We start from the raw sequence: 26,415 nt of genomic DNA, 5'->3' as shown, positions 1-26,415 counted from the left end.
ATTGTTTCTTGAGCATTATTATTATTATTATTTTTTTTTTTGCTTATTTCCTTGGTTGACTTTTGTTGCTGATTTTTAAGAAATTATTTGTTTTGTTCATTCATTTTTCTTTTCTTTTCAATTGTTTGTTTTTCAGACCCGAGTCAGAACTCCATCACAGGGGAACACAGCCAGCTGTTAGGTACAGTATTTCTGTGGGGGCTCACTCTCTCTAAAGTCATCCTTTTCCTGCTTATACTAAGAGATATTATTCCCTTCTCTAATTCTGTTTTCTGTACCCCTTTTCCACTTTTCACTCCTCAGCTTCTTTTCCTGATGTTTCTATTCCCAACTTGGTAAGTTTTAGGAATCTATTCTGTAGTTGATTGTTAAGACTCAATTTAGTTACATTAAAAAGTAATTTTACATGGTCTGTGGTTTTAAAAAAGGTCTGTAAGAGTTAGAGCTTCTTTTTTCCAAGATAATTTTGAAAAGAAGATACAATATTCTGTAATATCTTGTGATCACCTTCATTTTAATTCTCAAAAGTACCTCATGAACAGCACAGCCTTCATTCAGCAAGCTAAAGAAACTGATGTTCAAATTCCTTATCTGTGAAATAAGTTATGGAAATGAATTGATTTCTTTTAGGTATCACTTACTTAAATTGCAGTAAACTTGTAATTTGATAAGAAATTGCCATCTCAAAAGTGATGAATTTTTCAAATATAAAAACATACTCTGGAATGAAAGGAATTAAAATAATATAAAAAGTAAATATTTATATTTATATATATATAAAATGCAGAAGTCCTGTAAAATATCCCATCTCACCTCTGCTCCCCCAAGGTAAACTTGCTATAGATACTTTATTGTGAATTCTTACAGAAGTTTTTAATTACACATTTTCTCTTGCTTTTTAATTTATCAGTTATTTATTTTGGCCTCATGGTGTGTGGCATCTTAGTTTCCTGACCAGGGATCAAACCTGGGCTCCCTGCATTAGAAGCAGGGAATCCTAACCTCTGGACTGCCAGGGAAGTCTCAGTTACACATTATATTAAGTATTTTTGTTGTTGTTCAGTCGTGTCCGACTCTCTGCGACCCCAGGGACTGCAGCATGCCAGGCTTCCCTATCCTTCGCCATCTCCCGGAGCTTGCTTAGACAGACTCATGTCCATTGAGTCAGTGATGCCATCCAACCATCTCATCCTCTGTCATCCCCTTCTTTTCCTGTGACTATGTCTTTTCCTTTTTCTGTCAGTGGAGTTACACTGTACAGATATACTGTATAGATCTGTGTAGATGTATCTATACAGATGTATACTTATCTCTTTGTATACTTAAATATACTGGCAGTGAGAGTGCAAGTATATATGAACAAGATGTTCATTGCAATATAGCAGTAAACACCTGGAAATAACTTAAATACTCATAAATAAAATTATAGTATACACATAAATAAAATACTTTTCTACTACAAACAGAAGAGGCAGATCTTTATGTACTAAGATGTCCAAGATAAAATATTAAGTGAAAAACAGGAAATCACAGAACGATCCATACCGTGTAACTCCACTGATAGAAAAAGGAAAAAAGATAATCATAGTATTTAATATAAAAATGTGTGATTGATACTTCCCTGGCAATCCAGTGGTTAGGACTCTCTGCTTCTAATGCAGGGAGCATGGGTTTGATCCCTGGTCGGATAAATTCCTTAATTCCCAACAGTGGGTCAAAAGGTACATATATTTTCAAGAAGATACATCAGCTTAAACCCACCGATAAAGAGTATGGACACATACTAAGCTCCCTATCATCAAAAGTAGGTGTTATCAATATTAACATTTTTTCTTTAGTAGGTGAAATGGCACCTCTAGTTTTTATTTGTACCTCTTTAATTATGAGTGAATTAAGTACTTTTAAATATATATTTTAAATGAATAAAGTGTAAAAAATACTTTTAAATATGTAGCCTTGTGGTATTAGGGCTGTCACTATTCTCTTTTTTATACTTTTATTTTATTTAAACTATTCAAAATTAGTCTTCTTAGTATAAAAATTTCATATTTGAACCAGGAATGATTGATTTCATAGAAGATTTTGGTAGATCATGAGGAGTACAGTTCCCCCTAAACTGTTAAATTGCTCTGTCTCTGATACCTCCTGACAGGTAGAGGCATTTGAAGAGTGGTTCATCATCTGAGCAGGAACACACGTGTGTAATGGAGATAGAGGAGGACTTAGCTAATGAAATGAACAGTCAGGGGAGTTGGTACCATTCCGATGCTACTAAGCTGGGTTTTGTTTCCAAGTAAGCACTTTGTAGTAAAAGATAGTAGATAAATTAATTATAGGTGAAAAGAAATAGTATGCGATCATAAAGAGTTCTCTCAGTATTATCTAAAACCCCTAGGATTTGCAAAGAGGCTGCTCCAGACATTAATCTCATTTGGCAACCTACAGTTGCATTCACTTTTAAATAAACCTGGGAATTTATCCAGTTTAGGTTAAGTTCATCCTTTGACCCTGGGTTCTTTCTCCTAGGTTCATTAGGTTAGATTATATTCTCCTTTTTTCTCATGCTATTGATATGGTCATCCTCTGTCTCCTGTTCTAAGTATATTTAGCTACAACCTCAAAATCTGTACTGGTTTATTTTTATTTATTTATTTATTGGCCATGCCGGCGGCTTGTGAAATCCCAATGAGGAATTGAACCCACACCTTCAGCAGTGAAAGAGCAAAGTTCTAACCACTGGACCTCCAGGGTTTTCCCCTTACTGGTTTATTTTTTTATTTTTGGAGTTGCAAAAGAGTGAAAGACAATTTATTGTTATATCTTCTAATCTAATCATCTTATGATTCCTCAGAAAAGGCATTGGTAGCTTGAATTAAAATCTTGCCAGATTCTATAAAAAATCTCACTCAGGATAATTTGTCCCAGTAGGTGAAAAACTGCTTCAGTTGCCTTGCCTGGTGAATGGAGTTTATAATAGGATCTTTCAAATCTTCTAAATGCTTTCCTTTCGACAGGGTAAAGTTATTTTAATGTATCTACTGTTTCCACTGACTCATCAGATCTCTTGCAAAACACAGGGTCAGGCTGAGGAGATGTACAGATGGGTGAAACTGCAGTTGTGATAAAGAATTAAGTGTATGCTGACAATTCATGAATTTTTATGTGTGTGTCATTTTCCATTTAAAACATTTTAGAAAGCAAGCAAGCAAATGAACAGTGGGCCCTGGTGTTCTTACAGTTTTTATCAAACATTCAAAGCAAAATAATTTCTCTTCTACAGTTTCTCTCAAGGAACAGAAAAGCAAGTAGACACTTCTCTGCTCAATTTGAAACTAGCATAACCTTGATACCAAAACTTAACAATGACAATGTGAGAACACTATAGACCAATTTTACTTATGAACACAGATACAAACATCCTAAATGAAATATTAGCAGTCTGAATCAGGCAATATACACTTGACCCTTACAATTTGGGTTTGAACTGCACTGGTCCTCTTAAACATGGATATTTTTCAATAGTAAATACTACAGTACTGCATAGGTTGTGGCTGGTTGAATCTGCAAATGCAGAGGAGGAACCTCAGATATGAAGAGTCAACTATAGTTATACTTTGAGTAACCCCCAGCATTATTCAGGGGTCACCTGTATTTTTAAAAGTTACTAAAAAAAAATTACAAAAAATTACTTTCTGGTAAAGATACATGGTTGGTTTATCATTAAAAATCAATTTATATAATTTAGTATATTAAACATATTGAAGGAAAAACATAAAATCATCATAGTAGATTGTAAGAAAAAGATTTTATTGGAAACATATTCAGTGTTTAAATTCATGAGCTCATAAAAAACTGGTCACCATTGGAGAAGTCTAGTGAATCAATTCATTATTCTGAGAATTGGTCTAAAAGAAAAGAATGAAGTATTTATCTTGCTTTTAACTATACCAGTGGGTAACCAAATAGTAAATTACAGGGAATGTCTGTTTATAAAAGTATTTCAGTTAATAAACTAAGGAAAAATAACATAATATCACCATTTTTGTAGCCTCTCATGAATTAATGAACCTAGGCATTCATCATCAACATTTGCTAGTATCTGAAAAAGAAAGCAACTAGATGACCCGTACCTCCAGATGGATGATCAAAATAGCCCTATGAGAGTATTTTCCTCCCTCCCCCATAAAAATGCTGAATGTGGCTGATTCATATCAATGTATGACAAAACCCACTGAAAAAATAAATAAATAAAGGGGAAAAAAAAAAGGAAGTGGGAAAAAAAATAAAATTGACTCTATGAAAAAAAAAAAAATGCTGAATGTGGTTAAGCTTCTAGACCCAATTACGAATATATAGGAAATAGAAGAACACAGAGCAACATGTTAAACAACATCACATGGATGCTTATCAAAATCCAGATCATCAGAAACTTTACTGAACACACAACATAGGTTCTGCAATAAGTGAACTGCGAAGGAAAAGAGAGAAAGACAGTGGATTTAAGAGATAAGCAACCAGTTGTAACATGTACCTCTTATTCGGCTGTTGATTCAGACTTTCTTCTTGGAGTAGGAAATGGCCACCCCCTCCAGTATTCGTGCCTGGAAAATTCCATGGACAGAGGAGCCTGGTGGGGTACAGTCCATGGGGTCACAAAGAGTTGGACACAAATGAGCACACATAACACACATCAAACTAAAAATCAAAAACATAATTTATAACATTTGAGACAGCCTTTTGTGTTCACTTAGTCATATAGTTCAGACCCAAACCTGTGCCAAGGGAGATTAAGTATACTTACTGCTCTTGTTCTGCCTTGCTCAGACCAACAAAGGCCGTTAGACAAGCTCAGGAGTCTAAGCCGGGAATCTGATGTTTATTTTACATCTAAGTTGAAGTGTAAGTGATAATTGAACAAAAAAAAAGCAACATTATAGAAATAATCGCACCACAACAATAAAATGCTTATAAAAAGCAAGAATTTGGCATACTTTTTCTGCCTACAAAGCAGTATGCCATAACAAATGGAAATCTGATATTTTCAATAGAGCCAGTGGCACTCCTATCAGTTTTCATTTGAATGTTCGATGAAACAGCAGTGTTTTTCAATAATATCAGCATTATATGGTTGGTAAAATGAGAATAAAGAAACATAATAGTGATCTGATGGGCTGTTTAATTCAAAGCATTACTGAGGCCAGTCTCGCTAGGTATCCTTCAAAGGCATCTTAGGATTCTACCTAATTCTAAAGAAATCCTAGGATGGATATGAGTTTTTTTTTTTTTTTTTTAATTCTTGCAGAGTAAAGGTTATTTGCTATTCAGAAACTAGAATTTTCATTCCACTTGGGATTTCCTGGAGTCATAGTAGTGACCCAGATTTCTGAAGGTCGTACATCAGAAAGCAGCATGATTTCCAAGATATTCAGACCAAGAATTGATCCACGCCCTTCAGTATAACCACTTTCGATTTCATACCTGGTTGAACCACGCCTTTCAGTTAACCACTTCTGATGAGAGCTTTGCTCCTTGCCCAGAAAGCCCTGACATTTCATAATTGACCAGGAGCTCTGCTGGACCCTCCCACCACCACAAGTAAACCCTGGGTAAGACAATCTGGAAGGCATCATTGGTCTCATAAACACAGGCAAAGTCTCTGGAGACATTCTTCCCTCCAACTACCCAAAACAAAATTAAGCAAGTGAGTAGAAGTTGAGTCAGAAACTTCCAGAACCAGAGTGTCTGAAAGTTAGGGTAGCTGCACCTGAAACTTGAGACTCGAGAGGCCTCAAACAGAGGTGCCAGGGCTGCAGCCCAGGAAGCCAGAGCTGCTAGGAGATGGCTTAGACCAGCGGGCAGCAGGGTGGGGGCGGGGGAGTCCTGAAGGCAGATTTTTATAGCAACAATATTATAGGGCTATTGAATAACAGGGAAGTAGTATGCTAAAGCTGGGACTCCTTTCCTCCTGTTGTAACTTTGAAAAGGAATGAAGTGGTGTTGAGTCTGGAATATAACACTATTAAATGTCTAAATTATTTAATAGAGGATGCAGCTAGGAACATGAGACTTTAAAGAGAAGGTAAACAAACAATTGTTGATATTTTTAAAAATGAAGGGGTTAAACAGTAGAAACAGGCAAAAGGTAGTTGTGAACAAAAAGAAAACCACATGTAGACATATCTTAATAAAGCTGCAGGACATCTAAGAAAAGATCTTGAAAGCAGCAGAGAGAAGAAACAGATCATCAGAAGAACAACAGAACGATAAACTTCTCAGATAACAAAGAATGTCTTGAAGTGTTTGGAAAAATTTTATTATCCTAAAATTGTGCTTAGCAAGACACTTGGGGTCAAGGGCAAAATATAATTGTAGATAAGTAAAAGCCAACAACACTTTTTTTTTACCACAAAACTTGCTCTAAACTATTTGTTTTCAACTAGGGACAGTTCTGTCCCCAAAGGATATTTGGAAATGTTTGGAGATATTTTTGATTGTCACTATTAGAGATGCTACTGGCATCTAGCAACTAGAGGCCAAGGATGCTCTTAAACATCCTGAAATGTGCTGGACAATATCCTACAACAAATAATTATACTGTCTGAAATTTCACAGTGCCGAGTTTGAGAAACCCTTCTCGAAAGGAATTCTAAAGAATATACCGCAAGTAAAAGGAAAAGGATCCCTGAAGACTAGTATTCTGAAATGCAACAAAGAATATTGAACAAGTGAGATGGTAAATGTAGACCTTCACCCAAGTCAGTGTTGTCAATATGAAATAATTTTAGTGTCTTATTTGTGTAGTGGGAAAAAAAAACACTCCTAGAAATGTTGGACAGTAAGTCAGGAGGCGAGAGTTGGAACTGACAGAAGAATAGAAATAGAGTGTGAAAACTCCAAGCGAGGAGAGAGGGAAAATGGAATAAGGGAAAGTAAACCAAAAAATCCAGAGAGAAAATGAGAATGAATCAGAAAGAAAACCAAAGAGAAGTAAAAAGATGGTACAATTCAGTCCGAATATATCAGTTGCTAAGGTTGATGGACCTAACTTGACAACTAAAAAGATTGTCAGATTTTTAAAAACACAGCTACACGCTCTTTATAGGATATCTACCTATAGCATAAGAACCCAGGAAAAATGAAAACAGAAAAGGACATTTAACCAAAAGACAACTGGTATAGTTATCATTATCTTTTTCCTTCTATTGTCTTAGGATTTATTCTCTTTCCTTTCTGGCTTCTTAAAATAGGTATTTAGCTCATATAATTTTTATTCTTTTTACTTTCCTTATATAAAACTTTAAAGCAATAACTTTACTTTGAAGTGATACTTCTGCTGCATCAAACAAGTTTCAATAGGTGGTGTTTTTGTTGTTACTCAGCTTTTAAGTAGATTAATCTTTGATCCTTGAATTGTTAGACAATGTGTGGTTTTTAATTCCTAAATTTGCATGGTTTTTAAATTTGTCTGTTTATAATTAAATTCTAACTTCTTGTTATACACCAAGATCATGGCTTATATTTGATGTGTTTGATATTTGTACAATCTTTAAGATCTAGTACGTGATAAGTTTCCATATATAAATTTTCCATGTATGTTTGATTAAAATGTATAATCTCTTATTTTGCATGCAGAACTCTTATCTCCATTAAGGTCAGGGTTATTCATTGTGTTATTTGGATTTCTTTACCTTTGCTATTCTGTCTGCTTCACCTATCAATTATTGAGGGAAAGTATGTTAAAAATCTCCCTGTGTGATGGTAGATTAATTTCTTGATATAGTTCTGTTCATTTTTGCCCCAAATATTTTGAGGCATGGATGGATGGATGGATGGATATGGCCTTTTTTTTCTTTAGCTGCACTTTGGCTTGCAGGATTTCAGTTCCCTGACCAGGGATCAAACCCAGTCCACACCAGTGAAAGCAGCAAATCCTGACCGGTAGACCACTAGGGCACTCCCTAGGCAACCTTTTAGACTGGCTCTGTTGATCCTTTCTTGCTGGTATTCATGCTCTTGTGTGATCCTCTATCCTTAGAGTGAGGGCTGGACTTTATGACTGCAGAACTTCTAATTGTTAGAATATGACAAAAGTGCTGTCACTTGCAAAATGAGATTACAAAAAGACTGTGACATCTGCCTTGCACCCCATCCCTGGCTCTTTGATGGCATGATTTGAGGGAATCCAGTTGCCATGCTGTAAGCTGCCCTGTGAAAAGTCCCACATGGCAAGGAAGTTGAGAAAGGCCCTTGGCCAACAGCCTAAAAAACAAAACAAAACTGAACCCTGCCAACTATGTAAGTGAGGCTGGAAGAGAATCTTCCCAGGCCTTCCAGTGAGACCCCGGTTCTGACAGGAGACTATGGAGTAGAGTGCCCAGCTAAGCCATGTCCATATTCCTAGCATCCACTAACTAAGATGATAAGTATGTGTTGTTTAAGCCTCTAAATTTGAGAGTCATTTGTTACACAGAAAGAGGTAACTATAAACAATAGATGTATGTTTACAATTTATATACTTCCTTGGTGATTAGGCCTTGTGTGGTTACCCTCTCATTCCTAATAAAGTTTTTCTCTTAAAGAAAAATTTATCTGCTAGCAATAAAACTTTACCAGCTTAATTTTGGTTAGGTTTTTCCTGATAGATCTCTTCCCTTTCCTTTTATCCTTTGTGTGTCCTTACTATGTCTCTTGTTCACCAGCTCATGGAAACCACGTGTATCTCCTCTTCCTGAAACCAAGTTCAGTGAAATCACCTTAGTATTTTAAAATCAGCCGATGTGAATATTTGGCAAATACTATAGTATATAATTCTGGAGGACCTGCTTATCATTACTCTAATGATCTTACCAAAACTTGTCTGCCTTCCCATCCCCAGTCATAATCTATCCCAGTACATGTTTCATTTTCTTCATTGAATTTTTCACTTTTTTAAAAGCTATTTTCTGTCTTTTGTGACTTTAGTATATGCACAGTGAAAACAGTCTTTAACTGCCTTGTCTACTGTTGTAGTGCCCAACATATAAGAACTTAGTAAGTATTTACTTATTGAATTAATTGAATAAATGAATTACTCAAAAGTGGTGATAATTTTTAGCTGTGTCATTCTCTAGAATTTTCTGGAAGCATTAGAGAGAGGATAATAATTGCATTTCTTTTTATGATTTTTTATTATGGGAATTTCCAGAGGTACAGAAGAGTTAAGTAGAATAGCATAATGAAGCAACATGAACCCATCAGCCAGCTTCAACAATGTTGCAAATTTTTCAGCCCCCACCAGATTTTTTTCCCCAGAATATTTTAAGGGAAATTCCAGATATCATATGATTTTACTTGCCGTTTCTAAAGAATATAACCAATCCATATTCACATTCCTCTGATTGTTTCCTGACATTTGGTGATGTTGCTCTTCCTTTCTTTTGTGTGAGCTGATAGTTAGATTTAGAGGTTTGCTTATATTCAGCTTCCATTCATTCTTTGGGTAAGAATACATCATAAATTGTACAAGTGTATCTTTTATTGCATTACTTTAGAAGATTGTGTTGTCCCACTTTTAGTGTTGCTAAATTTGATCAGTGGGTTGTCTCAGGCTTTCACCTAATGCTTTTAGCAACCATTGATGATGACTGCTCATAACCATTATTTCATTAGGGGTTGGAAATTGGTGTTTTTGTAATTATATCATTCCATCTGCATTTATTAGCTAGAATGTTTCTATGATGAAGAAATTTTCTCTGTTTGGTTACCTTGAAATATAGTTGGTACCGGCAAGGTGGGATTAGAGCTAATTGCTTAATTCTTTACATTTATTATTTTTCGTACTTAGATATTTTTTCATAGCAACTCTGCGAAAGGGACTAGTTTTGTTTTGTTTTTTTTATGTACCATTTGGATATTTCAAGTAGTTGCATTTGAATTCATTGCATTATATATTTTTAGTGTTCACATTATCCCATTTTTAGCCAGTGGGAACACCTTCAGATTGACTCCTCTGTCCTTTGACATGACTCAGTTATTTTGACTTTCTGTTTCCCAAGCTCATCTTACATATTTAAAGTTTTAGGACTTTAGGTTAAAATCTTTAATTTTTATATTGATCTCTAGTTCCTCAATATTTAAAATCTTAGAGTTTGGGGGGGGGGCTTTATTATTTTTTGGTCTCACTGTGCCAAATGTGGGATCTTAGTTCCCCAACCAGGAGTTGAACCCTGTGCCCCCTGCACTGAAAGTATGGAGTCTTATTAACTATTGTGTTGCCAGGGAAGTCTCTAAAATCTTAGTTCTTAATGACATTTACACAGTTATTAAAATTTTCTCTTCTGCCAGACCTGTATAACTGTGTAACTTTTACACGATAAAGAATCAAAGTTCAAAGTTAAGAAAGCACTCAAACAACAGAATCTCTACTGTTTTAGGGAACCCATTCTCTCTCTCGTTTTTCCTCAGTGGGTTCACCAAATTCTTGTGGGATGCCTGTTTTCACATAAAAAGATATGTGGCAAATGTTTGTACAAAAATGGTGTCATTTAGAAAAGGTCAGGCAGCCCTGAAGGCCAAGGGCTTTTATTGCCATTATCAACAGGAACAGTGTGTAAAGTAGCCTTGACCAGCAGTGTTGTACACCCAGCAGGTACTCAGTGACTTTTTATTTTTCCTCCTGGCTTTGGATGACGTTAAGAGTAGGGTCTCTCTAGGCTAGAGTCTTAAAAGAATGGTGTTTCCAGTCTTCACATTGTTAAGAAAAGGAAGGACCCATGTTTACTTCTTAGAGATTTGCTTTTGCTCCTTTTCAAGAGGAAGTCACATTCTCCAGGCAATGCTACCACTCTGAGATGAAAATCTGAACATGAAAGTGAGTTCTATTGTTACAGAGGCAACATGCAGTTCTTTGGTGCTGACGCCTCTTCAGTACCAGTGAGAAACTAACATGGTGTACTTTTTTTTCCAGATGATGGACATAAGAAAGCGCGAAATGCTTATCTTAACAATTCCAATTATGAAGAAGGAGATGAATATTTTGATAAGAATTTGGCACTCTTTGAGGTAATATTTGGGAGAAAACTAGGGCAGAGACTTCAGGAACAGAAATCTCAAGATTGTTGTCTTCCACCCCATTTAGTTTTAAAATAGTACAGGTTGGATAATTTAATAACTAACTGTTAAAATATAATACTCATTATAGTTTGTCATTGTAGTTGATTTAATCTATTTAATCTAATTATTGCTAGTTAATAAATAACCATTGAATCAAATTTCTGTGAAATAAAGAGAAATGTTGACATCACAGGCATATGGAGAATCTTGCTGTCTAATTTAACTAGGATGTAAATGTTTATGTTGTAATAATCTGTGAAGTGTAAAGTTTTTCAATTCTGTGTTTGGGATGAATGTTACTTACCTTAGAACTAGTAACCAAAAGAGTTTCTCTAGTGGCTCAGCAGTAAAGAATCTGCCTGCAGTGCAGGAGCTGCCGGAGACGTAAGTTCGATCCCTGGGTTGGGATGATCCCCTGGAGGAGGACATGGCAACCCACTCCAGTATTCTTGCCTGAAGAATCCCACAGACAGAGGAGCCTGGCGGGCTGTAGTCCATGGGGTCACAAAGAGTTGTACCCGACTGAAGCGACTTAGCACAGCGGTAACCAAAAAGCAGGGTAGGAAGCAGGCTGATGGATTAAGAGGACCTGAATGTCTCATCTGACTAAGACAGCATGGATTCTGATGGTATCTGTGGCCTGATTGTTGAAAGGAGCCTGGTTTAGTCCAGCACTGCTTTGTCTTACTTAGGACAATGATTTGAATGCCACTTTTCTCAGTGTTCCTATTTTTTAAATAATATTTTCTCTTAGCCTCCTTCAAGAAAAGGTCTGAGGTGAATATTTGGTTCAGTCACAAAAGTTTTTCATTGACATGTCCACACTTGGTGCTGTAAATAATAACTATAAATATGAGTTGACTATTAGTAATACTCTTAGCAGATGGTTAGCAGTACTGTGATTAAAAATTATGTTATCAGTGTTCTTTATGAGGTTTGCAGTCGCATGCGTGCTTAGTCGTGTCCTACTCTTTGCGACCTCATGGACTGTAGCCTGCCAGGCTCCTCTGTCCATGGGATTTTCAAAGCAAGGATACTGGAGTGGGTTGCCATTTCCTCCTTCAGGGGATCTTCCCAACCCAGGGATTGAATGAGCATCTCTTGCATCTCCTGCATTGGCAAGTGGATTCTTTACCACTAGCGCCACCTGGGAAGCCTTTTATGAGGTTATAACTATCTATAAGGAGCCAGTGTGGTTTTTTGTTTTCTGTCAACTATTACAGTCATAAAGCTATTCATTTAAGAATTTCCTAAGAATTTATGTAGGTCTGATTACATCTTATAATATGAGGAGAGAATAAAATTTCATTGATAAGTTTTTAAAAAATATTTGCCTGTGATTACCTTGCAGTTTTCTGGTAGATGGATCATTCCCGGTGTCCTTCATCATGTATTTCTTCCTTACTTCTGGCTCTACAGGAAGAAATGGACACCAGACCGAAGGTGTCTTCTCTCCTCAGCCGCTTGGCCAATTACACTAACCTGACACAAGGAGCAAAGGAGCACGAGGAGGCAGAGAACATCACTGAGGGGAAGAAGAAGCCCACCAAGGTGAGGCCTTAGCCTAGCAAGCCCGGTTACGGGGGCCCCGTATAGAGGAGAGGAGAAATGTCCAGGGTGTCACTCTCTGCTCAAGAGCTATCAACACTTTGCATATGCCAGGCACCTCAGGGGCGAGTTGTGTAATGTGTAGCTGGGAGATGAGCGTTCCAGGGAGAGGGGGTAGCACGTCACAAGGAAAGTGTCCACACCCATGAAAATACGGAACAACATTACAAGTTAGCTTTCTGGTTGTTCAGGAGTAAAGCAACACTCAGATCTTTTTTATCAACTCTATTTACCAACTACTATGAAAGATTTATGCCAAATTCTGAAGAAATTCCATCAAGTCATTGTCCCATTTTTTTTTTAAAGAAAAAACTATTGCCCTTGAAGAACAGAAACTTTTAAATTGTTGAAGATGCACATACAAGTCCGTGATGGGATTCCTATGTAAAAACATGTGGAGACCTCCATAAAGTTAAAATATGTATCTCTAGAAATAATAAGTATGGTGATAGACATTGGTTAGATGGAGATTTTGTATGTGCCTATTTAAAGATACTGCTTAAACTTATCATCTCTGTTTTGCAATTAAAATTATAGTTAGGACACAAGTTTTTATATAAAAGTAAAGGGATGAATCAGTTCTTCTAGATGACTACATGATTTTTTTTTTTTTTGTCAACATCTTTCTTTCCAGACTCCCCAAATGGGTACCTTCATGGGTGTCTACCTCCCATGTCTACAAAATATTTTTGGAGTGATCCTGTTTCTACGCCTTACATGGGTGGTGGGCACAGCTGGAGTTCTGCAGGCCTTTGCGATTGTCCTTATCTGCTGTTGCTGTGTAAGTCCCAAGTTGACCCCTGGAAATCACCTGGAACATGCAAGAGCTCACAAGTATCATGCTTTAACTTCTTTGGGAATAAAAGAAAGAATACATGCTAGGAAAATCCTCATGATCTCAACAGGAGAGATTATTTTGGTATTAAAATCTAAAGGATTTTCAGTTTAGTCAGTTACTCATTGCTTATATCTGTAATATATTGTACTCAAAATTACAAAGAAAGGCTTCCCTTGGAAGTAGAAGATACAGCCCCTGACTTCAAACACTTCAGAAGACAAACCATTTGAATTTGATAATGCTAGTGTTGTGATGGAAAATGTGTTAGAAAATGTGATGTATTACTCCACTGCAGTACCAGTAAACAGCTGATTGTTGTTTGGGGGTAAGAAGTATTTTGTTCTGAAGTGTCATCCCTTACCCCTTCCCCAGAAATTGGGGTGTTATTTCCAGGTCTTCTTTCCATTATACTGAGAACATTCTGGTCTTCCTTTAAATTCCTCTTATCTGTGTATCCCAGCTACATCTCTCAATTTTGTTGTAAATTGATAAATTATTATAAACATTTTTTTTACTATTAAGCTGTCTACCGACTTACTACTGTCACCATCACACACTCCCTCTACATTTTGCTGAGCTGAGTACCATGCAAAGCAGGGTAAGCAGACATAGTCCATATCATTCATAACTCCATTTTTTTTTTTCAGTTTCTTAGTCTTGAAACTTCAGGGTCATATTTGACTCCTTGATTGCTTGTCATATCTCATCAGGTATCAAGGCCAATGAGGTCTCCCTCTGAAATCTCTTTTGTTCAACCCCTTCTTTATATTCCTACTTCTACCACTGCAGTCCTTACCTCTCACTGAACTACTGTATTAGCCTGCTAACAAGTCTTTCTGCCTCCATCTGCTCCCTCCCTATCTGCAGTCCATTCTGTACTCTGCCACTATCAGGTAATGTTTTTTAAAATACAGTTCTTGTGAACTCAGAAGTCTTCAGTGGTTCTCGTTACTGAATATTATTCTTGTTATATTAGCCAGTGTTTACTCAGTTTCCAACCTGTTTTCCAAGTTTTTAACTAGAAGACCAGGGTAGTGTCAGTGGTTCTTGATAGCACCTAACCCACTGATTACCACGTAGGAGCATTTTAACGGAATGCTCCAGATACCAGTAGTGTGACTAGTGCAGTAATGAAGCTCATCATCTCATTTCCATACCATTGAGTGTGAGGGAACTCCCTCCATAAAAGTGTGTAGAGTTGAATACTCAAGTGCTCTGAGACCTGCAGAGGGGAAAGTAGTATGGAAATGTTGTCTTTGTATGGTAACAGCCTTCTCTTTTCATTCTTTATAGACGATGTTGACTGCTATCTCCATGAGTGCCATTGCCACTAATGGAGTGGTGCCAGGTCAGTAGCTGAGACTGGAGTTCATGGATTGTCACTGATTACTGTATGTTCATGCTATAAAGATAGAGGTGCAGACTTCCAAGGAATGTTATTTATTTAGTCTGTTGGCCACAGGCACTACTATTTGACTTGAGAAAACTTCTTTTTAAAAAAATCTTTATTTTTTAAGCTAGAATATCTCATTTCTACTGCATTTTTGGCTTCTTTTAGTTAGAATTTATATTTTATTCAGCTATCTGATGCCTGTGGTAAATATAATCTGATATTTTTCTCAGTAATACAAAATTGTGCTGCTTCATGTGGGATATTAGATGTGTAGTGTGAAGGTTTCATCTTTTACTTCCTACTGGGAAATCTACTTGTTATCACATTCAGGGTTTTTAAAAGCCTGAAGCATTTATCCTTTTTTACGACTTGTTTACATTCCTGTTTCTAGCATACTTTCTGTATCGTGTTCACCCTCTGTTTTACCTTTTAGCTGGAGGCTCGTACTTTATGATTTCCCGAGCACTGGGCCCAGAGTTCGGTGGAGCTGTTGGCCTCTGCTTTTATCTCGGTACCACATTTGCAGCAGCCATGTATATCCTTGGTGCCATTGAAATTTTTCTGGTGAGTCATGGCTTAATTGTGGTCTGTAGTATGGAAAATACACAGATTTGGACTTATTTTGCTGTTTGATACCAAAGCTTCTGAGAAGTCATCTATAGGAATCAGTCAAGTGATTGACCTGTTGTTGACCTCCTGCTGGGAGTATGAGTCAGAGAGCTTGAGGGTATCCTTTGGCCTGCCTACTCCCTCCCCTCCACCCCATCACCAGCACCCTGCCACCTCAGCCAAAAAGGTAAACTCTCAGAGGCAAGACTCATGCTAATGGGGAAAAGGTAAAATAAAGTTTATATCTCCTTTGATGTTTTTATCCCAATGACATAAAATGTTTATTCATTCACTAGGATATATTTTTTACGATTTAAAGTAAAAATAGCAGAAGTAGGACTCAAGATAATCTTTAGTTATTTTGTATAACACTTTGAATAAGCTAATAACATATCCCTTGTTTTCCCATTTGGAAGTCTAAGTATTCAGAATAGCATGTAGGCTAATCAATGATATCCTATTTTTGTAGGCATTTTAGATCGAAACAGGAATTAGGCTATGTCTCCAGTCACTTTCTGTCTCAGTTTTGCTTTCGTTTGTGAAAGCAAATGCAAACAACAGCCGTTTTATTTGATAACTTTGATGACCTCATTTTCTCCTTTTTTTGCTTAACAGGTATATATTGTCCCTCGAGCTGCCATCTTTCATAGTGACGATGCGCTCAAGGAGTCAGCAGCCATGCTAAATAACATGCGTGTCTATGGGACAGCCTTCTTGGTCCTCATGGTATTGGTGGTATTCATCGGCGTACGCTATGTGAACAAGTTTGCCTCACTCTTTCTGGCCTGTGTCATTGTGTCCATCTTGGCCATCTATGCTGGAGCCATCAAGTCTTCTTTCGCCCCTCCACACTTCCCGTACGTGTCTCTCTGACTAGGCATCATTACTGGGTCGTCATTAACAGTATCTGGTGATGTGATTTTCAAGGCCGAATTTCACAGTTGCACTGAGATTTCCCTCTTGGATAAGCCCAGTTAGCATCTGTGCAGGAAGCCTCTGAGGAAACTGTGTGTGTCATCTTCCTTATGTCCCAAGCATAGAATTGGCAGCTGTAGCCATCATTTGGATATAGATAGTAGGTTTTTCAAAACCTTCTGATAATGAGTATGTATATTTGAACTATTCATTAAGGGCTTTCAAACAGCATCGTTACTGCCAGAAACCTTAAAGTATTTAAATGTTAGATTCCTTTTATTAATGAAAAATCAAGAAAGTCAAGAAAACCTTAATTCCTACCTAAGTATTTACAATTGAATTTTTTATTTTGTTTTTAGTACAATAATGAACTCTCTAGTCACAAAATAAAGGGAAATAAATGTCACATCATTTGCATATGTATGTTTCTATATGAATTATATGACATACATATAAGTAGTATAGGCGCCTTAATGTATACTTTTTGAAGTAGAAGTGGATTTGTACAGATATGTGACTCAAAGGCTCACCTGTTTTCCGTTTGACTAGTGGCATAGGAACTAGCCAGCACTGAGTATTGCTTGTAACCTTGTTACAGTGACTGTCTTTGAAAAATCATCCGAATAATCCAGGGATCACACTCATCAGTCTTATATTGATTTAACCTGATTACTGAAAAACAGATTTTTCAAGGTGAAAAAACAGGTCCAGAGAAATTAAATGATTTGCCCCAAAGTTAATGATTGGCAGAGCAAGAACACAAACCCTGTGATTTGCTGACTCCCAGTCCAGTATTTCTTCGCCTGTGCTAAGAGCTGTCCATGATAAATTTTAGGTCTGCTCATCCAGGAGCTGTAAAGTAACTGGAGATCCACTTGAGTCATAAAAGTACTAACGGCTACATTCTGGCTATATCTTAACTTGGGAAATTCCATTTTGCCTCAAGTTTTCCTTTGATGTGTCTCCTCTTATTAGGTGGGCAAAATTCATATGTGGTATTTTCTTTAAAATATTTCAGCAAAACAAGTCTAAAAACCTAGAGGAATGCTTAAAACAAGACTGGGAAATGTTGGGAGTTGTTGAAGCTGAGTTACAGGCACATGATTTATCACATATGTATGCTATCATTTTGCAGATTTCAAAAGTTGCTTTTTTCCTCCTGAGAGTTATTTTAACTGTGGGTGTATTATTCCTTTATTTGTATTTACATCTTTGGTTTAAAGAAAATAAAAAATAAAAAAATTTAAAAAAATAAATGAATAGTCTGTATTTGTATTATCCTTAAATATTCTCACTCCACTAGGTCTAGGCTTAAGTTCAAAAACAGTTTTCTATTAGGCCATAGAGGAATGGCCTAATTATAGCCAAGCTGTCTTCCCTGAAATAGTATCCAGAAGATTTGACCTTTTTCTATATATTTTCCAAGGGGTTGTTATGAGCATAAGGCTTTTTCTTAGGCCAAAATGAAAGAGGTGAATTTGTATCTGTGTGTGTGTGTGTGTGTCTTAGAAGAACAAAAGGACTCTTTTAAGATTTATTTTAGACCCAACAATTGGTTAATAACCTAGAAATTCTATAAGATGATTCAGCACAGCATCTTCAGACAGTTCCTGTGTTTGAATTCTGTTACTACTACCCACCACCTATGTGAGCTCAGGCAGGCTACTTTTTCTCCCTAAATTTCAGTTCCTCCACAACGTAGAAATACCAGTACATATTGTGTGAGATTGCTGTAAGGGTTAGGTTGGCAGAAAATGTAAGATACCATTTACAGTGCTAGTCAATAGTAGTTCTTTTCCCACCCATGACAGTAAAAACTCTTTGAGATGAGTTTTTTTTTTTTTCCTTTGAAAGCATATATATACTAACCTATTTCTAAATTATTTCCTTTTTTAAAATGGTTTTTTCCTCTTGGCTTCAGTTTTGTTCCTGTTCTTTTTCACTTAGGGTCTGCATGCTGGGCAACCGCACCCTTTCATCAAGACATATTGATGTTTGCTCAAAGACCAAGGAAGCTAACAACATGACAGTACCATCAAAGTTATGGGGCTTCTTCTGCAACTCAAGTCAGTTTTTCAATGCCACCTGTGATGAGTACTTTGTTCACAATAATGTCACTTCGATCCAGGGCATCCCTGGATTGGCTAGCGGTGTCATTACAGGTGAGTTAGGAGGTTTGGGGACACATTTCCTACTCTTCTATTACCCATCAACACTCACTGCCACAGTGCCACTTCCCTTCTTAAACTCAGCATAAAACTCAGTGCAACATCTTTGTGCTTTTCTGTTAATGAATTTATCCTTTTCCAGGACATCTTTGTAGCGTTGTCTGCTAAAATTTACTGCTCTTGAAAGCAGGGCTGAACAAATGACTTTTAAACATAAGACAATAAAGTATTCTGTGTGTTAACACATTGTGAAGTTGTCAGTTTTTCAAACAGTGACAGCTAGAATTACTTTAATGTCATCAAACCCACATGTGTTTTCCTGACTCATATAAATTTTTGAAATTCTTTCCTTAAGTGATTTCTGTCTTAACTGTCTGGTCCACAAATTTCTTTGCATGTAAGCAAGTTTACACTAAGGTGTTAGCACTGATACCTAATTTTTTTTAAAAAATAAACTTTGTAAGGGCATTCAGCTCAGTCTGTTTAACTTTTGCTAATTTGCATTGGTAAACATAACTGTATTTGTACATACCAAAGTATTTGTCAAACTACATTTGAACCAGATGAGAAAGGGCATTAGGTTTTTATTTTTGTGTGCTTTACTATATGTTATGTATGTGCATACATCTGTGCTCTATAGACACAAACATACCTTAAGAACCATATAAATGACAGATGATTTAGAATACTGTTGGTTAGAAAATTATCCAGTCCTTTCCACACTGCTACTGCTTTTATACCCTTTGTTCCCGCTGCAGAGAATCTTTGGAGTAATTATCTACCAAAGGGGGAGATCATTGAAAAGCCGTCAGCCAAATCTTCCGATGTCTTAGGCAGCTTAAACCATGAGTATGTCCTTGTGGACATCACCACCTCTTTCACTCTTCTGGTGGGCATCTTCTTTCCCTCTGTCACAGGTAAGCACATGGGCTGTTGCCTGTTTTATAGGTGATCAGACCCAGGAAGGGATTTTTCTTAGGAAACAAAGCTATATTCTCAGGATTCCTAGATTTTCCTCTAGTCTTTGATAGCAGTATACAAATATCAGTGTCCAGGAACTAAAGAAGTTAACTTGTTCTTTTTTTCTTTTTTTAAAGGCATCATGGCAGGATCCAACAGATCTGGGGATCTGAAAGATGCTCAAAAGTCCATTCCCATTGGCACTATCCTCGCCATCCTGACCACCTCCTTTGTCTGTATCCTTTTGATGGATCCAGTTTGAGTTTTAGTTACAGGAGCAGCCATAGAATAAGGGTGATCAGTATTTTTATCCTGGTAATAAAGATATAACTGCTTTCTACCGCCTCACTTCACACCAGATAATCTACCTGCGAAAGTTGCTCCGTCGTGCCTGATTCTTTGTGACCTCATGGACTTAGTCCATGGAACTCTCCAGGCCAGAATACTGGAGTGGGTAGCCTTTCCCTTCTCCAGGGGATCTTCCCAACCCAGGGATCAAACCCAGGTCTCCCACATTGCAGGCAGATTCTTTACCAGCTAAGCCACAAGGGAAACCCAGATAATCTACCTACCTCATCTCTAAAACTCTAGAAAGAATTTATATAAGATTAGTCAATTTAGCCACTCATTTTACTGATAGAAATATCCTGAGTGTTATGTTTATGTTTATGTTATGTTTACGTTCATCTTAGAGGGTGAATGGCAGTTTCCTTGACTCTCAGTGTCTTAGATTTAAGCAACGTTGTCCTTTTTGGTGCATGTATTGAAGGTGTTGTCCTCAGAGACAAGTGAGTAATTGATTTCTTCCTATCTTCCATTATGTCTGGTCATCCCATGCAGCACCAAGACAGTTCATAAACTCAAAGCCCACCTGAGGTGTGTATCACAACTACCAGTAGAAAGTACATATGTATAGGTCCCCAGAAGAGATGCCAGTACGCTGTTGTGTATGATGCAACAAGTGTTCTTCAAAAAAGCAGTGAATTTGTCTGAATACTGAGGATTTTCCTGTACAATAAGAGCTGTTGGGAAAACTAAGACTAAAAGTAAAGGAGGGCAAATAATAAAAATTAAAAAAATTTTTAAGTTTCTGTTTTCTCTATGAGACATAAGGGTATCTGATTGGCATTCTAAATAAAAGCTTGAAACTTCTTTCTTCATTTCCTTCATACAGACTACTAGTATTTTTCCTTTCTTCTCATCTGTAAGCATAAAAAATTATAAATAGAAAAAATTGAGTGAATGTCTGTCTAGCATTTTCATCTAAAGTGATTTCCAGGTGAAACGTCCCCACTCTGATTTCTCTCCCAGGTTTGGAGATGCTGTGAAAGGCAATCTGGTGGTAGGAACCTTATCTTGGCCATCCCCATGGGTGATTGTTATTGGCTCCTTCTTCTCCACGTGTGGGGCTGGACTTCAGAGTCTCACAGGAGCACCGAGGCTTCTACAGGCTATAGCCAAGGATAACATCATACCCTTTCTGAGGGTGAGTGACCCTATTCTATGCCCTCTTCCTTTTTTCTCAGGTTTTAGGAGAAACTGATCTTCATAGGCTTAGAAATGATTGGGTCATATAATATGAAGATGGGTTTTAGCACAAGACTCTGTGTAGCCCTCTAAATCTCTAGTATGAGTTTATATGTGAGTGGAATAAAGGCATTTAAAAGCTACCACAGTTGTAATGCTGTTATCTTAAAGGTCTCTGAAACCGTAGCACAGAGGAATAAGGGAACATCGCCTCAAACCTTTCCCACACTCATCTGTCTGGTACTTCACTTCTATGTACAGGTTTTTGGTCACAGCAAAGCCAATGGGGAACCTACCTGGGCTTTACTTCTAACTGCTGCCATTGCAGAACTGGGAATCCTTATTGCCTCCCTGGATCTCGTGGCTCCAATTCTTTCCATGTAAGAGCCAGTTATTCTCTTCATTTGTTGTTGCATATGTGAAGTCTGGGTTCATGGGAATTCCCTGGCGGTCCAGTGGTTAGGACTCCATGCTTTCACTGCCAAGGGCATGGGTCCAATCCCTGGTCAGGGAACTGAAATCCTACAAGCTATGCAGTGTGGCTAGGGAAAAAAATGATGGGTGCAGTGTGGTCTCATCTATGTTTTTAAAAACATAATTAACAGTAAATATGCAAGGTGTGCTAAATGTTAGCAGTTATAATTGTGAATTTCCTCCCAAGTTTTTTTTTTTCTATACTTTTCTGCAAAGAACAGATACTATGATAATTTGAGGGGGAAAACTTTCATTAAAGCTTAGCTTATTTTCTGGCCCCCTAGATTATTTTCAGTATGCTGAGGATAAGCATAAGATGACTAAGACACAACCTTAGGGAACTGATGGTAGATAAAGAAACCAGTGATCCTTGTCTAGTGTGATGAATTCTGTGGTCAGGGTGAACACTGCATGCTCTATGAGCTCTACAGTGGTGCACCTGACTGGACCAAGAATCAGGAAAGGTTTTCTGGAGGAAGCGGTGCTTATATCATGAAGTGAACGGGTGAAAGAGAATGTGTGTGAAGGGAATGTGTGTGAAGGAATTGAGAGATGAAATAGTGCAGTGCATTCAGCGAATGGAAGTCTGACTTTGAGAGTGGAAGGTGCAGGTAGGGTTCTAAGTGCAGAGCAGGGAAGTAAGCAGAGGTGGATCACAGAGGACCTGAAAGTAGTGGGTAATCCTTTGAGGACAAGATGGTCATATTTCTATTTCATAATGATGAATTCTGTATAAAAGATAGGTTAGGAGGAGGCCAAAATTGAGCTGGAAGTTGGAAGCTTCCAATGCCAGTTGGAAGCTTATTTAACTAATCCAACGAAGAATTGAGAGCCTGAGCTGTGCTGATAGAAGTAGAGGTGGAAAGGAGAGGGGAAAAGTTTAGAGTTTTGTAAATAGGGGGAATCCATAGGACTTGGTAAGTGAACTTGGAACATGGTTGAGTAGTGAAGAGAAAACTGAGTATTATCCCAAGAGTAACTGGATAAAAAGTGGTAGTGTCTTTCACCGGGTGAGAACTTAGGAGCTTGAGCAAGTTTGTGAGGAGGTGAAGTTTTTCTACACTCTAGTCTTACTCAAATGCTAGTGGGCTAGAACAAAGGCTTAAATACAGCAAAGCTCTCTAGTTATTTAAAGTAGTTCTTGCAGGATTATTTTACAATAATAATCATTCCTCATACTTCTTTTATTCTGCCAGGTTTTTTCTCATGTGTTACCTCTTTGTGAATTTGGCATGTGCCTTGCAAACATTGCTTCGAACACCCAACTGGAGACCCCGGTTCCGCTACTACCACTGGTAAGTCTGCTTTTTTCCTTCTTCCCCACATTTGGAGAGAACTCATCATTGAACTTGAAAGCTAGGAGATTCTGAACTCTCAATCCAGTTTTTTTCTTGGCCATCTATTTCATACTGTCTCTTTTAGCTTCCTGTGTTCACATGAATTTCTGCCATCCTACTATGTTTTTTTAGTACAGAGTTCAGGCTCTCCTTTCTTCTTTGTTGGATTAGTTAAATAAGTTTAATACCCAGCACAACCAAAAATAAATATATAAATAAATAAAATTATTTTTTTAAAAGAGAGAAAAAGAACACATTCAAGTAAGTTGTTTTCTTTTTTTTTTTAAGGAGTATGAGCCTATGGCATCAGATGACCTAAGTTCAAGTTTAGCTCTACTATTTCCTAGCTTTGTAGCTTTCATCAAAGCACATAACCACATAAAATTTCATTTTATTCATTAATAAAATGGGACTAGTCATATTATCTGTCTCATAGGATTGTTTTGAGATAACCTAAAGCGCTTAGCACAGTGCCTGGTACGTAGTGAAGCTCTTAATGAAATGTTGCTACCGCTGTTGCTGCTGTGTTCACATCTCAGTCCTTAAAGGAGCTACCACATTTTTACCACCGTCCCATTTCTTTTCTTTCATGGCTAGAAGTTCTTTAATATGTCCTATTATATACTTGTTTGTACATTCCTCTTTGCTGACTTTTTCCTTGATCCCTTTCTAGCTTCACTTACCATGGGTGGGTAGTGATGTGACCTTTATCTGGCACAATTTTAGATCCATTAATCCTCTTTCTAGATTTACTGTTAGTTAAAAGTCCATTATGAACATTTTTTGTGTTACCAGTTGCCTTTGTGTTTTTTTCCTCTTTCTCTTTACACCCTATATTTTCATTTCATAGGATCTAATCTTCCCCAGATTAACAACTGCTCTGTTTGTTCTTTAAAATTTGTCATAAAACTTGGTTCATTCTTTACCCAGAACAACTTCAGTAAATGTAGTTGTCTATCTAATTTATTTGATCAAAACAAGAATTTCTTTATTTTCTTTCAAGTTCCCTATGTAAAGTAAGGAAACTAATGGCAGATTTTTTTTCAGTGGGTTCTGCAGGTATGCTAATAAATTTTCATAAAGTTTTTAGAAATATTCACATGAGATGCTTTTTTTCTAAAGATCATAGAGTTATTAATAATTCTGACTACATGTCCCATCCCTGCTTTGCCATGCAGGTATTAATTGTTCCCGTAACTGCAGATGACTTTTGTAGCATCCCGGTTCATTTATATATTTTTCCAGCAATGGGAAACATCAGCACTAAGGAGCTTCCCTGTGGCTCAAACATGAAGAATCTGCCTGCAGTGTGGGAAACAGGGTTTCAATCCCTAGGTCGGGAAGATCTCCTGGAGCGGGGAATGGCAACCCACTCCAGTATTCTTCCCTGAAGAATCCCATGGACAGAGGAGTCTGGTGGGCTACAGACCATAGGGTTGCAGAGTTGGACACAACTGAGCGACTAATACTTTCACTTTCTTTTCAAGGATGCTTTGGGGCTCAGTGCAGATCTACTGCTTGTTGCCAATCCATGATAAGATAACTATAAAAACTAAGAAAAAAGGACTTCCTTGGTGGTCCAGTGGTTGAGACTATGTGTTTCCACTGCAGGGGGAATGGGGTCAATCCCTGGTTGGGGAAACTAAGGTCCTGCTTGCCTCATGGCACAGCGCCCCCCTCCCCACCCCCCCCCCCCCCACACACACACGGGAAAAAATGTTTAGAAACTTTTATACCAATTTGACATTGGCACGGCATCCAAACATATAAGATTTTTTTCTAGTAATTCAATTTTACTGCATTTTACAGAGGTTCTGTCTACAACATATTGGAGTTTTAAAAAATGTTTCACCAGTTTAAGAAGCACCTCTGTCACAGGCTTCTCTTATAGCTGCTTAGAAAAAAACATTTTTTATTTGTTTTTGTCTTTAATTTTCTAGGGCACTCTCTTTCATGGGAATGAGTATCTGTCTGGCTCTGATGTTCATTTCTTCCTGGTATTATGCCATCGTAGCTATGGTAATAGCTGGTATGATCTACAAATACATTGAGTACCAAGGGTGAGTCTGGCGATACAATCTTGATCGATGCTAAAACTATGGAAACTGGCTAGTTTGGTTAGAGCCATACCAGTGAAAGTTACGTTAGGGATCCAGATAACTTCATCTGTACCTAAATTTTGATCATAAGGGGGAACCTATTGAGAAAATATGGATCAATGAAAAAATAAAAGGAGGTACTGAAATAATAATGATTAGTATTAAACAAATATAAATATTCTTGCTTATCTCTTCAGACAAGGAATTGTGTCTGAGATGAAAAAGAAATCGGTCCTGAATAACTTTGTAACAACTTCATTAACAACTTGCCCAAATTAGGAATAAATAACACTCTGATTTAGATTATGTTGAGTTTTGCTTTCTCTGCATTATATTTGAAATAATTTGAACTTTGGATCTGTAGTAATTTCCTAATCCAAACTGCTATTTAGCATTCTTGCTTTTCAACAGTTACGTCGCAGGACAAGTGAGTGACCCTCTCAGCCTTTATTCTGAACTGTTGTACAGTGCAGTGTGTTCATAGAGGATGGTGTTGATCTGCATTCAGTGGGTTCATTGTGTTAGTAGTGAGCATCAGAGAAGTAGCTAATACAAGTTTTAATCTACATTGTGTGTATGCTACTTTTAAATAAAGTAAACTTCAGCTTTTGAAATTGTACTTGCTAGATTTTAAATCTGTCTCTGCTCTTTTCGCCTCTTTCTCTCAGAGCTGAGAAAGAATGGGGTGATGGTATCCGCGGGCTGTCCCTCAGTGCAGCCCGATTTGCTTTGCTTAGGCTGGAGGAAGGACCGCCACACACTAAAAACTGGAGGTAAAAAAAATCAACAGAACTGCCACACAGAATTGTATACTTCATTGATTACAGCATAAGGAAATCATGTGACCCAAGGAATTCGTGTAATGGACCTGTTTTGACTGATTCTAAATCCTTGATCTCTGTGACCTTTTAGTTGTATATGATCTAGACTTCTACCCTTTTCATTCAAGACTGATCAACTTGAGATAATACTGAAAAAATTCAGAATGACTATATAGCCTCCTCATTTTCTCTAATCTCTTCCTTCTGTCAAGTTACATGTCTTATACAGATCTCCTAAGTTAAAGGGGAGGATTGTTATTCTGTCCTCAGATTCAGTGTTTTCTCATCCCACCGTCCCCCTGCCGACCTCCCTGCAGGCCTCAGTTGCTTGTGCTGCTGAAGCTAGATGAAGACCTCCACGTCAAGCATCCTCGCCTCCTCACCTTTGCCTCACAGCTTAAGGCAGGGAAGGGTCTCACAATTGTGGGCTCTGTCATCGTCGGGAACTTCCTGGAGAACTACGGTGAAGCGTTAGCTGCTGAGCAGGTAAGGGTCAAGGCTTAATGACCTAGTAGAATGTAATTTAGCTTATGGTTTTGTGCAGCTGAATCACAAGACCTCAGATTTCTAAGTTG

General features: G+C 37.5%; 1 protein-coding gene across 3 annotated transcripts in view; it reads left to right on the top strand.

Moving 5' to 3' along the window:
• SLC12A6 (solute carrier family 12 member 6) overlaps positions 1–26,415 on the top strand; it is an 87,739-nt gene that overhangs the window by 52,221 nt on the left and 9,103 nt on the right. For 2 of the 3 annotated variants that reach the window (XM_043919318.1, XM_043919321.1), the window contains exons 2-18: positions 137–181; positions 10,946–11,040; positions 12,511–12,642; positions 13,334–13,480; positions 14,831–14,885; positions 15,364–15,494; positions 16,155–16,396; positions 18,402–18,616; positions 19,381–19,539; positions 19,720–19,818; positions 20,313–20,370; positions 20,894–21,068; positions 21,371–21,489; positions 22,780–22,878; positions 24,861–24,980; positions 25,688–25,792; positions 26,158–26,326. In XM_043919318.1, the coding sequence (XP_043775253.1) occupies positions 137–181; positions 10,946–11,040; positions 12,511–12,642; positions 13,334–13,480; positions 14,831–14,885; positions 15,364–15,494; positions 16,155–16,396; positions 18,402–18,616; positions 19,381–19,539; positions 19,720–19,818; positions 20,313–20,370; positions 20,894–21,068; positions 21,371–21,489; positions 22,780–22,878; positions 24,861–24,980; positions 25,688–25,792; positions 26,158–26,326 (2,165 nt within the window). The remainder of the gene's footprint in view (positions 1–136; positions 182–10,945; positions 11,041–12,510; positions 12,643–13,333; positions 13,481–14,830; positions 14,886–15,363; positions 15,495–16,154; positions 16,397–18,401; positions 18,617–19,380; positions 19,540–19,719; positions 19,819–20,312; positions 20,371–20,893; positions 21,069–21,370; positions 21,490–22,779; positions 22,879–24,860; positions 24,981–25,687; positions 25,793–26,157; positions 26,327–26,415) is intronic. The other variant, XM_043919320.1, reaches the window with a different exon arrangement.

This window comes from Cervus elaphus, chromosome 12, assembly GCF_910594005.1.
Source record: "Cervus elaphus chromosome 12, mCerEla1.1, whole genome shotgun sequence".
Classification (NCBI taxonomy): domain Eukaryota; kingdom Metazoa; phylum Chordata; class Mammalia; order Artiodactyla; family Cervidae; genus Cervus; species Cervus elaphus.
Note: the sequence above shows the minus strand (reverse complement) of the source record. Positions and strands in the feature narration are given on the sequence as shown.